Source organism: Amblyomma maculatum, chromosome 3 (genome assembly GCF_055883805.1).
Source record: "Amblyomma maculatum isolate TAMU_Amacu chromosome 3, ASM5588380v1, whole genome shotgun sequence".
NCBI classification, from domain to species: domain Eukaryota; kingdom Metazoa; phylum Arthropoda; class Arachnida; order Ixodida; family Ixodidae; genus Amblyomma; species Amblyomma maculatum.
Window position 1 is genome coordinate 197,346,425 of NC_139346.1, and position 18,092 is coordinate 197,364,516.

At 48.1% G+C, this 18,092-nt stretch overlaps 1 protein-coding gene across 1 annotated transcript in view; it reads left to right on the forward strand.

The window, feature by feature from the left end:
* The first annotated feature begins 6,024 nt into the window (after nucleotides 1-6,024).
* LOC146197378 (dorsal-ventral patterning protein Sog-like) overlaps nucleotides 6,025-18,092 on the forward strand; it is a 209,862-nt gene continuing 197,794 nt past the window's right edge. The window contains exon 1 of the mRNA XM_084599190.1: nucleotides 6,025-6,258. Coding sequence (XP_084455316.1) covers nucleotides 6,120-6,258 — 139 coding nt within the window. The 5' untranslated portion in view covers nucleotides 6,025-6,119. The remainder of the gene's footprint in view (nucleotides 6,259-18,092) is intronic.

Sequence of the window (18,092 nt, forward strand, 5' to 3'; positions counted from 1 at the left end):
GGCTTTGATCGTAAATTGAAAGACTACGAAGGTGAATTATCCTGTTCAAGGTAGAGCACACATACCACCTCGGCAGAAGTACACTGAGAGACTTAAACGACTGGACCGCGTCGTCACTATCACATTCTAATACGGCGACTTTTAGGGACAGAATTCCTTGAATTCCTTCAGCGTAATGTCGTTTGCAAGGAAGTGATTCGCCGCGTCGTTGAGGTTGTCATTAGGTGAGCAATACCGTGCATCGCATAATGAGGTATCTGCTTTAAATAAAATGTCAGCTCTTTTATAACAGTAAGATTTTCTTCCCTGCCAAGAACTAAGCAGAGCAGAAAGCCCCTAATAAACTCCTGAAAATAACTTTTACTTGAGATTTGAATTTCGCCTTGAAAAATTATCCTCCAACATTATGCCACTATAACGCTGTTTCCACTCCGAGAATTTCTGAGTATTTCATAGACGACGAAGTGCGTAGTAGACCGGCACGAAGCAATCTCGCAATGCCCACAGAGTTAAAGCTCATTCCACGCGTTCATCCTGCCGTTCTATTTCTTCGCTTGCCACTGCGTATAGCAATTGGCGGAGATGCTGATGGTCTTATCCAGGATGAGGCATTGACGGATTCCCGTTATCTTGGTCGTCGGTCAAGAGCCCCTGGAGTCTATACGCTCGGCTCATCCCACGCAAAACGACGGCCAGGAGCAGGCCTAAATCGACCAGGCCCGTATACATTAGCCAGGAACTCCCCCAAGAATGGCCAGTTTTCACTGATTCCAAAGCAGCGCTTCAAGGCATGCAAGCGGCATTACGCCACGGTTAAAATGAACAACTCATTGCAGATATCCGCACGCTGCACCACGCCGGAATATCCAAAGGTCACGACATCTTCTACCAGTGGTTGCCAGGACATTGTGGCATTGCAGGAAATAACCAGGCGAACAACGCTGACCCGTTCTGCCCACAACGATAGACTTCCAGTCCAAACTCGGTTAACGAGAGCCGACGCAGCGAGCAGGCTTCGCTGTTTGGCTGTGGAGCTGATGCAATCAGCGTGGAACACCGGAGAGTTCTCCAACCGTCACCTCAAGGCATTGGACCCCGGACTGCGCCTGCGTATTCCCCACCACACAACACGTCGTGAAACAACGTTATTGTGCCGCCCATGGCTTGGCGTTGCTTTCGCAAACAAATACGCCTTCCCGATCGGGATGGCTAACAGACCTGCTTGTGAACGATGTGGCGTTGACGAAACGATTGAGCACCTCCTTTGTGAGTGCCCTGTTTTTGCAAATGAAAGACATACGCTGTGTACTGCATTGCATCGTCTGGACGCTCACCCATTAACGGAAGGGAAGATCTTGGGACCATGGCCACAAAAGTCATGGACCATGGCCACAAGGCAGACTGTGACTTTCTCATCTCCTCTCCTCTTCAACCCTCCCCCTTCAATCCCCCATTCCCCTTCGCCAGTGCAGGTAGCCAACCGGAATTCCTTCTGATTAACATCCCTGCCTTCCGCCCTGCTTTTCTCCTCATCACGGTGACACCCTCCCTAACCGACGATACGAACCAAGTCGTCACCTCCGCAAAAGCCACCCGAAGCATCAGTGGGATTTGTCATTCACCTCTTGGCAACTGTAGAACAAGGATTTGCAGCACAATCTTCAGATAATCTTATTTATTGAGATGACAAGCGCTTTATTTTCGCCAATAGTATTCATGTCCGGCTCCGCCCACAGGTCACAAGTAATCGATCAGAAAACCAATAGCCCAGTGGCTGTAGGAACAAAACAACCAAGAAAGCATTGATGCGGGATGGAGCGATCCTGCCGGACTCGTAACCGTAAGTGTATATTTGACTTTGTCATTTTGTTAACCGACCTGTCATTTCGCTTGCCACCAGGCTATAATATTATCAACGTCTCTCTGTGATCTGACAGCAATTAGTTGCATTTTATTAAATGATGGCCTCTGGCCCGACTTAATGCGAAGCACTCTATTAGACTGTAGATAATTTTTAGCCTCTACTTGAGCGCAGCCATGCGGCTACAAAAAAAAAGAAAAAAAAAAAAGAAAAAGAAAAAGAAACAAAAAACAAAAAAGCGATATAGCTTTCTAATAGCGCATTTCTTTTTTCTTTTTTAGCTTGCAGAGGTATGAATGAATTGGGATGACTTCCTTTGCGGTCGCAAGGGCTGCGCTGAGCCGAAACAAATACATAGTTTACTCCCTTGTACTTTTGTTTCTTAAATTAACACTGAGTACTACTGCGCGGAAATATTGTCGTCAGCAAAGATTAACTGAATTTCAAAATCGTCCCGCCAGTCGACTGAAATTCGTGACACCTTTACCAAAATGGCGCAGGTCGCCACCCGTTTAGCAGTGAATAGAGACAACGGGATCCGCGCCAGAAAGCTGTATTGTCGCCTATAATCTCTTTGGTGGACGCAAGTATTTCAGTGTCGAAATATGCGGGTGATGACCACATATCTATATCGGTTTTTGGTTTTGTGCAGCTTATAAAGGCTCTGTCTTCATTGCGAGATTTCCCGTGGTCGCTAGAGTGTTATAATATATCGATACAGACCGACAGCATTTATTTTTCCAGCGTACCTTAATCAGGACGCGGATGTCGAAAAACGGCAATTTATATTAAAAAGTAAATTTTGATATTTTTACCGCTTGAGCCTCTGTAGCTCAGTTTTAAATTAAAGTTCAGCCAGAAACGATCAGACAAATGTAGAAAGTTTAATAAAACTTTTTTGTTGGGCGGGTTGTTTCCTACCGTTCATTCAAAATACTTGTATCGCGACAAAGAAACACAAAGGTCAAGCAGAATGGGACAAGCGCTTCGGTACGAGACAAAAAAGTTCTCGGCGGCTATGACAAGTGTGGATTCGAATAATTTTCAAGCGCCTGGTGCGTCATATTACGGCGTCGCCATCAGGCATGCCAGAAGCTTATACGGTTTTCCTCCCCGAAGTGGGCATCATCTCTTTACACTGCCAGTAAATAATGCTAATAATATACAAAAAAAAAAAAAAGTTCGCAACAAAGACCAAGCTCTTTCACGAGACATTTTCTTTTCAACTTGCTGTTGTGTTTTGCTTTGCTTCAACTTGTTATTTTGAGCCCCACTATGGCTTTTGTGCACACAATTTCATATTTAGACTCATCCCGACAAAATTTGGCATTCATTCTCTTTAAGATGATTAAAAAGCAGTCGTTTAGGATCATGACGAGTAACACTTTAGGCCCTTAAATATTTTATGTGTTTAGCCCCCAGCCACAGAAAACTATGCATTAGTCTCAAAGCGGTGCATGTGAAGAGGACGAAGCTATTTTGCTTACATGTACACTGTGGAGCGTTTCAGGCAGTAAAAATTCATTTCGAACTGCTTTGTCACGTTTCTACCGCTTTTGGCTTAAAAGTGAGCGGGAGCTTTTAAAAAATAATTTTAATCAATCAATAATGAATTCCACATATCGAAATATCAACAGTTAATGGCGCATATAAAGAAATTAAGAGTTTCGTTAAATAGCAGTCATGCTCAGCAAAGTAATTTTAGTGCCACTGTTACGAAATGCTTCGGGATGAATTACAGCAACTTCATGAAAAGTGAAAGGTTAAAAAAAAAATCTGCTCTAAAGATTATTCAAACGATTGCATCGTTTATGACCTCCTACGCTTTTACTTTCTTGTCAGAGAAATTGTTGCATTTCAGCTAAGTGAATTCAGCACAGATCATTCGATATGTCGTATTCATGGTCGCACTAAAAGGGATAGTAATCGGTCGCAGGAAAACGGCGGAATCCGCTGTGCACTGAGACCACGAGAAGCAATATTCGCTTCAGATTTTGTATGATAATATTTATTTAACATCATAAATAAATATTTATCATCACACATAAACAAATAAACGTTTTCTTAACACTTTTGCATAATGGTCCGCTATAATGTATTCTAACTGTATAGATCAAGGCTCGAGGTTTATGAGGTCCCCCCCCCCCCCAACCCCCCCTCCCCAGTCGTAATCAGATTCATCTGTATTGATGGTTTGCTACTCATTAGTGACATAACGCTCGTGTTCTTTCTGCTGCCGTCCTCCGTTACACAGCGGCAGGTCACGTGCCATCTCGTGCTGGCAGTAGGGTGGCTGCGTGGTACCTCATTTGGTCTGGGAACGTCGGCAATAACGGCTCCTGCAGCGCTGAAAACTTCGATAAATTATTTGCCTAATCAGAAATGGAAAGACTAAGTTACGTTCTCACTCAATGAGGGTGCAAGAAGGCAAAACTGATGGGAGGCTCTCGATGAATTTCGGCCACAGCAGGGTGAGCCGACATCACAAAGTATAAAGGTACGTTTACACTATCCCGCCAGAGAATGCAGCCGAATTCAAATGGTTTTAATTTTGCTAAACAAAAAGAAAGTGCTCACCCCTCCCCTCTCCCATATGGCTTACTGCCTGAGCACCAGTCTAACATGCAGAACCATATTCCGTACGAAGCGATTGACTCGCACAAACTCTTTACTCGGACCTAGGTGACTACTATGTGTACTCGGTGTAGATGGAATGAAATAAATCTTTAAAGCCCAGTTAAAACTAGCTTTTGGTAGACGTAATAACAGCTATCTCCTCTCTGTCAGTGAGCTGTTAAAATGGCTGTCATCGGCAAATATTTTCACCTGTAATTGCACAACAAGTATGTGTCAGCATGAACGTCCGTACGGCAGTAAAGGACGTATATATATATATATATATATATATATATATATATATATATATATATATATATATATATATATATTAGAGCGCAACCCTTTGGCGCCCGTTCCATGCGTTTCGTGTCATCGTCGCCGTCCCTTGCAACCAGCTCGCGCGCTCCTGCCGCCACCGTTCGCCGCTGCCTGCCCCCCGCCCCCCTCCCTCCTTGGCGGCGATCGCACGACTTCTCTGATTGCTGCGCGCGCTCCTGCCGCCACCATTCGCCGCTTCGTGTACCCCCCCCCCCCCTCCCCCCCTTTCTCTCTTCCTGCGTGGCGGCGACAGTGTTCTCCGGTTGCCGAAGCGCCGGTTCGGCATTAGCGCATCACGGTGCGTGCATCCCAAGCCGAAACGCCGAGCTACGTTGACTTTATTCGCTAGCGGCGTCAGCCGCATCTGTCAGTCGCTGTTATCTCTCGCCGCGCAACGTTCCTATGGGCCCACGCGCTGCCTCCCGCGATATCCCGATAACTTAACTGCTCTCTTCTCTCCTCCTCCAATGCCACCGCTGTGCGGCGGCAATTATAGCGCCGGATCGGTGGCTGCGGACCTCGATATGTGCACCGTCCGAGCCGAAATGCATAGCGCCGCCGTTGGCCACTGCGAACCACCTGCCAAAAAGTTGTCTGTAATTTTACGTACAAAATTTGCTCGAATTCTTTGCCTCAGAAGTGCAAGATGCCGGTCTAATTGGTACTGCATAATGAAATAAAACAGCGCAACGAACGGGACGAAACACGAAGACACGCCTGTGTCTTTGTCTCCTTTTCTTCGTGTTTCGTCCCGTTCGTTGCGCTGTTTTATTTCATTATTCTTTGCCTCAATCTATCGAAAAATTGATGAGCTGCGCTCAAATTTTGCATTAGGAAGTAACGTAATTGATGGCAATTTTTTTTTCTTTTGTCATGACGTGCTGCTTTCCGAAAGCAACCATACTCACGACGGAGTTCAGAGATGCAGTGTCGACTACCGCGAGATAGGCTACCCGCGTTCCCCGCATTGCCCAGCGCGCCTTCGACGAGTGGTCTACTCGCTCTCATTCCCGTTCTGCCTGCGCCTCATCCGCGAATGAACGTTTTTGGCGGGCGCGCGCCCGCCGAGGTGACGACACGCGAAGAAGCGCTCCTGGCGACGTCAACCTCAAGAGCGGCGCTGCGCCTCGTGACGTCTCGTACGGTACCGTGACGTCACGGAGCGCGAGGCGGCGCGCGCGCGGGAGCCCGCCGCCGACTCTCGCGGGCTAGTTGATGTGAAGAGCGTCGTTGGACGCGCGCCGGATCGGGAGTGCTTGTACACCTGCGGGGAGGATTACGCGCCGCGCGAAGATCCCGGCCGGGCTCTGCCTTGCGGGTGATGATAATGGTTATGATGCGTGCTCTGGTGCTGCTCGTGCTCTTCGCGGTTGGCATCGCCGAGGCCGCGCGGCGCCGAGGCAACGGCAAGCCGCCTATCATCGAGGAGGCCACGCGGAGAAAGCTCAACCGGCAGACTCGTGAGTGATCTTCCAGTTACGCAAGTTGTTTCTCACAGATTCATCGCTCCGTGGTTACATGAGCAGGAGGCGGCGGCCGGATATCATGAGCGGTGGGTTTGTCTCTAAACGACGCGCGTGCTCTAGTTCCGTAGATCGCGATCGCTTGGGCGAACCACACACGTGCCTGAAAGATACACGCGCAACCCTCCCCCAACCCCCTCTCCTTTTTTTTTTTCTTTGTTAGAATGTGTCTTTTGCCATTTGTCGCTTGTATATTCTCCTTGTCACGTATCATCGATTACAGCCGGGCGGCAAGATTCGCTTTCGCCTTGGATACGTGATAGCGAAGGTTCCTTGTTATCAAAACTCGAGCGCACAACGTAAACATTGATGTCGAGGGAAGGCTGTCGCGTTCCTGCTTGGGTGCTGCTTGCTCGTTACAGCCACCTATGCGCCACCATTCTGTTGTATCCGTTTAGCTGGGCTAACAGATGCTCCTCTGTCAAGCGGCAAAAGACAGACCTCACTAGTGTAAGCGCTCTTTTTGACCACAAGACAGTGCACCAACCGGCCCAAATTTTCACCTCGTTACTTTTATTATTTCTGTTGATTTCCAAATTGGCACGTCTAGATAAATCTGTTTGAAATTATTGAGGCGTTTTTTTTTTTTTTTTATTTTCACATAAAAACTAATCGTGCAGTAGCGCTTCGTGGTGCAACACTGTAGTTGCTTTCTGGCCGGTCACAACTTTCTCAACTATATGCATGCCGCGCGTTTGCCCTCGCGCGCGCGGAGCGGTCGCTGACTCTCTCGCGTTGGCAAAACTCAACGCGTTCGCACGCTGCGAGTCGGTTGGAGGGGGGCGCGTCTCTTGTTTTCTTTGCGGCGTCGGTGGCGTCACTCTGGCGGTGCGACGCGACCACGAAACTGGGTATCGCGTTGCGTCGGCGCTTCGCATCGCGGCGCGCCTCGGGAACGGCGCGAGGGACGAGAACGCAGGCAGAGTCCTTGCGTTGCTGCTCGCCGGGGAGCAGTCTCCCGGTATACCGTATGTATTCCTATATAGGTCGGCTACAAAAGCCTCATCGTGCGAATTATGAAGCAATCGAAAGCACCATGATAGATGTATCGTCACGATAAAAACAGGGTATTCGGTATTAAGCATACACTGTCGGCAGTGATATCCAGCTGAAATCAATGATAATATTGAGTGACATGTGAGAAAAACTCATCTTGCAGAAATATTGAATTCGTTTCTTGTGCACTGCTGCATTAAATGCTCTGTGCATGGTTTCTGTCATCCGTTCAGGTTGCTCAGTTTCTGAATTTCAATATCTGTTCATGCCTTTCCGAAAATAGATCCGTGCTGGCCGTGCGTCAGGATCGCAATGGTATCCTGCCATTCTCGAGCGCCAAATACAGTGGAGGGCCATTAGCATAATAAGGTCAAATGGCACCCCATCCTCATTCTCTACTCCTGAAGCTCCCGAGTGGCTCGGAAGATTGGAGCCGGCCATTAGTGACCCTAAGAGAATAATAATAATAATAATAATAAGGGGTTCATAGGAAGGGAAAGGCGCAGTATCTGTCACACTTGCAGCTGTTGACACCTGAACCGCGCTGTAAGGGAAGGGAGGAAGGTGGGAGTGAACCCTAAGAGAAATTTAGCATGACGACGCCACAACCCACCTGGCTGATTGTTGTATTAATGACTGCTCATTGTGCCCTGTAAGTGGCTTTGTGTATTGTGCCGAAGTCAGGCAATAAAGAAAAAAAAAAAAGTTCAGGTTGCTCAGTGGTTAAGACGTCCGACTACTAAACCGGGAGTACTGCTGCGCAGAGTTCGAACCCGACTGCGGCCGCAGCGTTTCAATGAAGGCAAAGACATCCGTGTATCGCGCGATGTCAGTGCACGTTAAAGATCCCCAGATGGTCGAAATTAATCCGTAACCCTCCCCTATGGCACCTCTTTCTGCTTTAACTCCCAACCTTCTTCCTTTCCCTCACGACGCGGTTTAGGTGTCCGCGAAGAAAGCTACAGTTACTGCGTCTTTCATAGGCTTATAAACCAATTTAAAAAAAAAAAAAACAATTGCGGTTTGACTAACGCCTACGAGGTCATCACAGTTACTGCCTCTTTCATTTCTTATAAACCAATTTAAATTTAAAAAGCAAACAATTGCGGTTTGACTAACGCTTACGGAGTCATCATTGACCGAATTCGGATGTCCGCCGGGGTGGTGCAGTGGTAAGACGCCCGACTACTGTCCGGAGTTCCCGGGTTGGAACGCGACCACGGCGGCTGCGTTTCGATGGAGGCGAAACGAAGTGGCGTCCGTGTGCTGTGCGATGTCAGTGCACGTTAAAGATCCCCAGGTGGTCGAAATTACTCCGTAGCCCTCCACTACGGCTCCCCTTTCTCTCCTTACACTTTCAGCCCCACCTTCATCCCTTCCCTTTCGGCGCGGTGCAGGTGTCCACATAGCAAGTGTGACAGATACTGCGCCTTTCCCTTCTTATGAACCAATTATTATTTATTATTTTTATTATTCTCATTTACGCTGAAGGTTACCTGTGTACGTAACGCGCTAGACGGGTAGCCGATGGTCACCCGTGAAATAGCGGTGGATTCCACGGGAAGGACTGCAGGGCCAAGTCGACAGAAACCGAGACAGCGGATGAGATCAGACGGTTTTTTGGGATGTGGTGAGCTTGGCTGGCTCTGTGCGGTCAGTTGGAAGACTTGAGTGAGGCGACCCTGCAGACGTTACCAAGTTGCTGATTAGGTCCGTCAAAGACGCAAATGTATTAGCAGATTTCGCACCTACGTGAGGGTAAAAGACTTTTTAAAAATATTGTTCGCCTGCTACGTACCGTAGGAGAGAGGAAACCTGCGCTCGCGGGCGTTTATTCTGGCGTGCATTTTGCCAGGTGGCAATAAAGTCAACGCTCGCGATTTCTCAACATAATCGCTGCCGGTCGCAGTGGTTTTTCCTTTGAGTGCACGTGCTAACGTGACGACGCAACTACCAAGGAATCTACAGGCTCACTATCACTACACATCATATCATCTGACTGATCAAACTTACAGCTAATAAGCACCATGACATTGGCGAGCATGACCTGAGACGCCTAGTACAAATATTTATATAAGTCGCATTCTCTACTCGCCACAATGCAAATACCTAACAAAAACACAGAGAGATAAGGTGGATTTCCTCATCAGGGAGGCCTATGCAGCCCTCGTTTTACCTGAACGCACCTCGACCTCTCGACTTTTAAGTATGGGAGTTCACAGCACCGCCCAGTGAACTGGCGGAATCCGACCGCATTGGCCAACTAGGACAACTCTCCACTGCCCCAACTATAAGTCGGCACGTTGTCTCCTCTCTACAACTTACGCCGATCGGTACCCTCAAGTAGAGGTTTATGCAGATCCAAAGACAGTCCATGATCACCTCACTGTCTACCCACTTGCTAGAGAATTATTGGGAGCACTTAAGCCCCGCCTCTAAGACTATATGACGCGATAGCGTAGGCTACCATACCACATACAGAGCTGCGATTTATTGTTGTTGTTGTTGTGGCTGTAGGACGAAAGAAAAAAAAATGCACGGGCCTGCTACTGGCTCTGTAGCTGAGCTACCTCCGCTGCCTCATGCGGACAGAAGAGAAAACTGGGGCCGAATCCACGAAAGAGTTCGCTTTGGAACGCGTTCGCTTTCTCTCTCGCCACCTCGCTCCATTGGTCGCGTGTCGCCACCGCTGGCGGTGACGCCATTTCACGAAGGCGGGACCACGAATTTCGTTGACGTCACGAGACATGTCAATCAAATGAAAGCGAACGCGTTCGGTCGCTGTGTGTGGAACTCGGTAAGTGGCGTTCGCTTCAGCGCGAGAATAAAGCTGCCCGAGGAGAAGGCCCGCGCCAAGGCAGAGCAACCGAGATGGGACCGCCCAGCAAAGCCGATTGGCTGTTCTCTGCCCCCAGCGTTCATCCCACCCTTCTCCCCCCAATGCCTACGTGAAATTGACGTCACGGCAAAGCGAACGCGTTCCAAAGCGAACTCTTTCATGGATTCGGCCCCTGATTTATTTATAGGAAGGGAAAGGCACGGTAACTGTCTCACTTGATTTCTGTGGACACCGCAACCGCGCGTAAGGGAAGGGAGGAAGATGGGAGTGAAAGTGAATAGAGAGAAAGAGGAGCCGTAGTGGAGGGCTACGGAGTAATTTCGACCACCTGGGGATCTTTAACGTGCGCTGACATCGCACAGCACACGACGCCTCTTCGTTTCGCCTCCATCGAAACGCAGCCGCCGAGGTCGGGTTCGAACCCGGTTACTCCGGCACAGTAGTCGGGCGTCTTACCACTGCACCACCCCGGCGGGACGGACAGAAGAGAAAATAGAGAATGGAGAAAAAAGGGGGGAGAGAAGGACTCGCGCCGCAACAGCCGTCGTCCACCACCGAAGCAGTAGCGGGTGCAATGACGGCCTACAACAGATAAAATTCGGTGGCAGGCTAGCCCCCGCCGCACGCTGCGGTGACCTACCTGTTCCAGCCCCATCAAGGCCAGGATCAGCCACCCTTTAGCCTCCGATTTAGCCAAGCCGTATGAACGTGTTGGCATGGTCTAGGGGTAACGTGAGTGGTCTTGGCAGGCTGATTTCGTTATAACCGCCCAAAGAAGTATAGACAAAATTAGCAGAACACGCTACCACATTGCTTAATAATAATAATAATAATAATAATAATAATAATAATAATAATAATAATAATAATAATAATAATAATAATAATAATTGGTTTTTCGGAAAGGAAAGGCGCAGTATATCTCCCACTTTTTCTGCGGACACCTGCGCCATGCCGGAAGGGAAGGGGATGGGAGTGAATGCGGAAAGAGAAAAAGATGTGGTGGAGAGCTGCGGCGTAATTTCGGCCACCTGGGGACCTCTAACGGGCACTGAACTGACATCGCACATCATACGGACGCCTCTCCGTTTCGCGGACGGGTTCGAACCGGGGTACTGCGATAGAGTAGTCAGGCATCTCAACCACTTCGGCGCGACTTTCACCATATTTATGCCGCGTGAGGCATAAAATACGGGCTTTCACCAATGATTTCTCACCACGGGATGACTTAATTGTGGTATTTGTTTCCAAAAGTAGACGCGCGCAAGCGCGAATGAAACCCGCTCGATGAGTATGATCTGCCATAGCTGCGAGCTTTTTATGTCCCGTGCATTATGCCGGCCGCCGATTTCACCCGCTCTCATTGATGTTTGTGGATTATCACTGCTCGAGAATCTTTATATATTCTCCTTGGTCTAAGTAATGTGGTATGGTAGTAGCCACCCTGCAGCTTCTTCTGGGGAATTGATGTCTACACATGTATTATTCTCTGTAGTAGGGACGAATATCCAAGCTAACTTTAGCCAAGGGTTGAAAAATGAATTTGAGATATGCCCTAGAAATCACTTGTATGCAGCTGCAAGCCATCTTGAGCACCACAGGTAATTTGTGAGTGGCCACAGTCTCACCATTTCGCCGTGCCTGTCCGGTACCTGTCCGAAGAGGGAACAAGAAGTCGTGGGAGGCGGTAGCTGGCAGCTGACATGGCCGAGCACTAACTGGACGTAGGGCTTCCTGACATAACGTTTGGCAGGAGCTGCCAACTAGGGCATGTCCTTTCGCATGATAAGGTGATATATCAGAATCAGCCTGCCAATACCCTTGCCTTCACGTTATCCCTAGGCCACGCACGCACGTTCATACGGCTCGGTAGAAGCGGGGTTTTATATGTTGGCTGGTAGCTTACGCCATCGCGTCATCGCGAAGTTGGGAGTGAAAACAGAGGGAAAGAGGTGCCGTATAGTAGACGGCTTCGGACCACCGCGCGATAGAGGCATTCGCCTCATCGCACTTTAGTGGTCAAAAGTTCCCCCTACGGCATAAATAAAGCTGAAACCATAAGTAAACTACTATGTGCAAAATCCATATCGTTACTTTCAAGCCGAGCCTAAGCATAACCATGCAGATAGCTCACGAGGAATTCAAGATTTAAGCGCAAGCTGAACCACAATTAATTTTTTTACTTCGCAATTAACTTATTAGTAATTAAGATAATTTTTCTAACTTACCAAGTACTGCCTTTAGAGAATAAATGTGATTTGGGCATGACGCGACGGCAATAATGGCACCCGTTTGCCGGCTGCCATTGCGGACGCTTGTTCGCGTCCGCAATGGACCCGAACTCGCTACTCGTTAATTTACGAATCCCTTAATTTGTGCCACTATTAAGCCACACGTACTCGACCATACTTGAAGTTGGGCTAGATGGTGCATTGCTTAGACTGAAGATAAAGCGCACAGGAAGACACACACACAAGAGAAGAAGACACAGGACACGCGCTAAATACTCAACCATGTACAGTCTTAAGCTACTCTGCCATATGCCAGACCATCCCAAATAGGTACCACTCGTCCCTCTGACCACCATCCGAACGTACCTGCGTGGTCTAGGAGCGGCGCATCTATACAGCTCGTCATCCGAGAGTTCTTTCTGCAAGATGGGATTTCGATCTCACTCTCCAAAGGCGCAGCCCGCGCTGGCGGCTCCAGCCAGCTAGGCCACGTCACGTGGTCTCGTGACGTCACACAGCCATTTCCCGCGGCCATGCCGCCTGCCAGCTACCACCTGCCAGAGACATGTCCGCGAGTTTTCGTTTGCAACTCTGACGCCGACAGCGCCAACGCCGGATTTTTCGGAGGTCGTGCACCAAACGTGGTCGCGTTAAAAAGCGAAAAAAAAAAGAAAAAAAAAAGGCCTCCTCAGGCAGCATTTCTGTAGACTCTTGAACGCACGGTACATCGCTTTGTTTGAAGGGAATGCGTTCGTTATTTTACAAGGGCTAAGACGAAAATGTATTGGGCTTTGGGCGCACCTCAATGACAACACGTTTAGAAATTGGGGCTAAACCTCCTACGCTTACCGAAAGGAATGTGTTATTTCGGTTAATAAAAGGTGATTATAAAGTAGATGTTTCACATATAATTTCTTTTTCTACAGGGTATGCCACAAGACAAAGACACTCCTTAACAATAGCTCCTTATTCCACTCGCAATAACCGCTTCGAATATTCTTTATTTCCCAGGGCTATTACTGAATGAAATAAACTAGACAATGAGACTGTTTCACTGCCATCTGTAAACTTGTTTTGCTCACGCCTCAATTTGTAACGTTTTGTGTTATAATTACAAGCCTCTGTTTGCCATTACTTATTTTCTTTGTTCGTTTTTGCCTTTTACTCAACTTTGTATTCTTGTTTTTGTTGCCTATGTTACTGTGCACTAATACTGAATCCCACCCTGCTAAAATCCCGCATGGGATTGCAGTATGTATAAATAAATAAATAAATAAATAAATAAATAAATAAATAAATAAATAAATAAATAAATAAATAAATTAATTCGAAACAAACAAAGCGGCGAAGTCAGCTAGTGGCTGAATAAGAGGGACCATGTCAAGATCGACAGGGTGGCCACCGTCTTCGATAAGCGTGTCGGGTAGCTATTTACCATAGATATGGCGGCAGTGGCTCACTTTTAAAATGATTTACGGACCAACCTGACCGTTGTGAACAGGCTTGAGCAAGCACCACAGTCCTTTTCTTCTTATGGCGTGGCGTGTTAAGGTGGCGTTTTAGAGCCCGCGTGGTCGGCACACGAAGAAGGCATTTCATATGCATGACGATTGTAGGCGGGCAGCGTGCTCACGCCACCCGGCTTTGGCCGTAACGAATTCACACCACACAGCGCGCGCGCTGCTTTCAGTGCTTTGTGGCTGCCGCGCGCAGCAGCAAAAGCAGCGTTTTCGCGCGTAAACAAAGCGCGCGCTTATCTTTCGCGCGCTGCCGCAAGCGCGCCACCTTTTGTGGCTTCCCTCCTGGCGTCGCGGTCGCTACCTGCAACATGTCGCAGTAGAACCGTGCAGCGATGCGTTAGCTATGGAGGCAACGGTGTCCACTGATGCAGAAACGCCGATTCCGCAACGCTGGCACGCGTCTCGAGCGATTCGTTATTTTCTGCTTGTGTGTATTGAGCGCCAGACGCATGGTACACGTCAGTCGAGGGCTCCGTCAGTCAACTGCTAGGGGCGACTAGCCGCGTAAATTGGGCCCGTAAGCATCTCTAGCTTTTCGGACCACTGTACGGTTGTTGTTTTTGTCTCCAGCAAGGCAAGCGTTACGCTGCTTGGTGTAAGGACGTGCCGGGCTCAAGGACGGGTGACATCACCGCCTGGCCGCCTTCTCGTTTCACTGTTTGCCCTTGGGCTGAGCATATGCGCACAGCTCCCTTTCTAGCCGGCAGGCTGAATGAAGTCGACGAAGAGATAGTATTATTTTCTGCGTTAAAACCTTCATCTACCATGCGTGCCTTTTGTTCTCGCTGCTTTGTGCGCCGGCTGTGCGCGAAGTAGATAGCTCATCTTCAAAAGCGCAACTGGGAGCCGTGGGCGCGGAGCTTAATAACGTCGCGTTCGTTAAAAACAAAAACCCTCGCCACGCTCGAGAGAAAAGAGACCGCACCGTCAGGCCTGGTCGCCAATCAGCAACCTCGGCGCAGGCTGACACCGGCCCGATTCGTCTGAGCGAAGAGCGAGGGCTGCAGTTATCACTCTGACTGACCGCCTCACTAATGAGGGCGCACCGGACTATGGCGGTGGTCCTTATCCGCCTATCTTCCTCAAGAAAGCAAAGCGGTTTCGTAAAAAGAAGGCTCGTTTATCAAGTGAACATCCTCGCGCCTCTTAATCTTTCTCGGCTTACTTGGCTTTGGTTACATACATGTTTAAAGGTTTGCAGGTTTGCACCCAGGACAGGTATACATCGAATGTTCGTCCGTAGTGAAAATGGCTTGTATTGGTCTTCCTAAGTTCGATTAATTTTACTGGTCTGCTCAACACTCATTTATTGCTGAGAAGATTCCAGACATAAATTTAACATTTGCCTTCCGGCTATTAAAATAAAAAAACAGCATCAATTTGTATTTTTGCTGCAAGCGCATGCCGAAAAAAAAAAAAAAAAAAAACTCTCCATCGAGTTTGACTGTCTTTTAGGGCCATAATTTAAAAAGGCACAGTTGAAGCGGTACAAAGAGTGAGACGGATTATGTAATGCAGACGTCGATAAAGACAGGCGCAGTAAGCACAAATATGTTGCCAGTAACGCGAAGAATGGGGCTACAAAATGTTATAACAAATTATTCGCGAGAAGTGGAAACGCCGTAGAGATAGGGATCTATCTAAGGTCTATAGGGCGACATTACCAATTTTACCAGAGCTGGATGTTGTGAAACTTTAGGTATGATGGCGCCTTCTGCTAAAAGTGAAACCAGTCTACTGACATGCAATGCATGGGTGAAAGAAAAGGTGCCACTTGATGCGTGCTAGGTGGTTCACTCTTACTGCGAACACAGGAAGAGGGGGTCACTCTATTTAAAGCGTCAATACGTACGACCCAGCTATGCATTAGAGACAAGTGGCAGGCCATGTGGAGAACCGCCTACAGGTCCCTTTCTGCCAGCTTCGATGCGATGCCGCTTCGGGCGCCATGACGCTTTGAAGAGAGCAGCGGCTACCTGCTTGCGTTCATGGTGGAAACAGCGTTATCACAGGACAGAGCTAGAACACAACACAGGCGCTAACTAGCAACTAAAGCAACTAGCTTATATATATCCGTCCTGTATTAGTGCTGTTTTCATGATCGTAAACCAAAAAGCCCAACTCTGCACTCTTCTGCTTGCGTGTTCCCTCCCACTGGGGGCACGAAAGAACAGCAATTGACAAAACAGCATGCGTCAAAACAGCACGAGGAAAGAACACCATGGCGATAGAACATGGAAAAACAGTTGTATTGAGCATAGTTCCTGTGTCAATTCAGTGCCACTCGAAGTTTTGTTTTTTTTTCTTTACATAGGGAAAATTTCTCAATTAGTTCTGTTGACGCACTCTATTTGCGATGGCAGTATGTAGGTGTCGCCTGACGAGGGATTTAATAAATATAAGACCAACTTGGTTCGAGGCGAAATTATATCGCTGTCGCTACGACGGGCCAGAGACGCGGGTAACTTTCAATGATATGAAGTGCACATGTTTATCATAGAGTAATTTGTCTGTAAAACACACTGCAAGCGTTTCCAACGTAGGACAAACGATTATATCCTTTGAATTAAAACAAATTAATCGGGTCGTATTTATGATTCCCTGTTTCGTTTTCTAGAGGCAGTGTTTCATGTCACCTTATCAATAATTCTATCAGGGTCGCCTCCACTGAATAATAGAGTGGCACAATCATAATACAATGTAAAAAAGAAAAAAACCCCAAAAAGAGATTCCAAATTTAGCCACATACTATCTGTTCTTAGTAATTTGGGGCTACGTGTATCAGACATATTTCGGCATACGAAACATGACCTTATAAAGATGCGGGACATGGTCTCCTCCCGATTTAGCAATTTTCTTTTCATCCTTTTCAAACTTAAGCATCATTTTATCATACATGTTACTCAAATGTTGCAGAGACTGCTGCATCTCTATAATGGCTGCTGCCTTAAACTTCTGACTTGTGTAAGCGGGCGCAGCTGCTAAGATTTAACCGCGGGCTGACACACTGTTGCGCTTGTCTGCACAACAGAGTCGTCCGCGCACTTTTCTAGAGCACTTGAATAGCCTAACGGGGAATGGTACACCGGCGTCGCTTCCAAGAAGCTATAGGGTGTGACACAGCGCCTTACCGTGCGCGCTTATTCGCATACAGATCGTGCTTCATTTTTACCTTATACACAGAACACAGGGGCAACATAGCGCCTGTGCTGTGTTCTTTTCGTCTGTGTCAACGTTGTTTCCAATATGATAGTGAAGCAGCAAGGCCAACTCACCACTCTTCTCCCGCAGCTTAATCTGCAGGAAACTTCGAGAAAACCAGCGTGCGTGTACTGCCTCAAGGCCAAACATACGGCCCTGATAGTTCTCTTTTGGGCTCGAATGTATGTTTCGCTTTTTAAGGGCCAGCACTGGGAATCTTACGAAAGTCAGTGAAACCGCTCTTCCCACTTCTCCACAAATCTTCCACAATTATGGCGCATTCGGTTGGGGGGACGAGAGCAGAGGCGCCAAGCAGTACAGAGCAGTTAGAGCAGTACAGGAGCACGCCTAGCGAAGGTGTAACTGTTCCACGGGAACGCTCTCTGCGTGTCGAGAGCAGCGCGCCACTACCATGTGACCGCACTTCTGTCCCCCGCATTCTCCGCCTGACCGCAGTGGCGGCAGTTGCAACCCGAGGAGAGGCCAACGCTCCGAGTAGAACCGCTAGTTTTGTATGCCTTTGTTCTCACAGCGCGGCGATCTGCCTCCGTTGGTCCTTTCGACGCCAGCAGCAAAACATGCATACAGCACCTGAGCAATCCTGTCGTCGACTCGAGAGAAAAAAAGAAAAAAAGAAGATGCACGGATATGACGCTTTATGCCATGTGGCTTCTCTAAACTCGCTTTCGACGAAGGAGCAGCCGGGAGTAAAAAAAAAATGATAAAAATAAAAAAAAAATTCTTTGCTACCCAATTCTTGGCCGATCCCCCTCTGTGGGTATGTGCCATAAGTTATTTGGACAACAACCACAACAGCACTCGGGTGCTCTCAGCGGAGGAAAAGCCCTCCTCCTCTACCATTGGAAGCCAGCGATTCTACTCCTGCTCTCCCACTGGATAGCGCCCGCTTGTCTGAGAGCACTTCCGAAGTGCTCTCGAGTGCGCCTGCTCTCCCACTCGAATTCGCCATTAGTTTCACGCTAT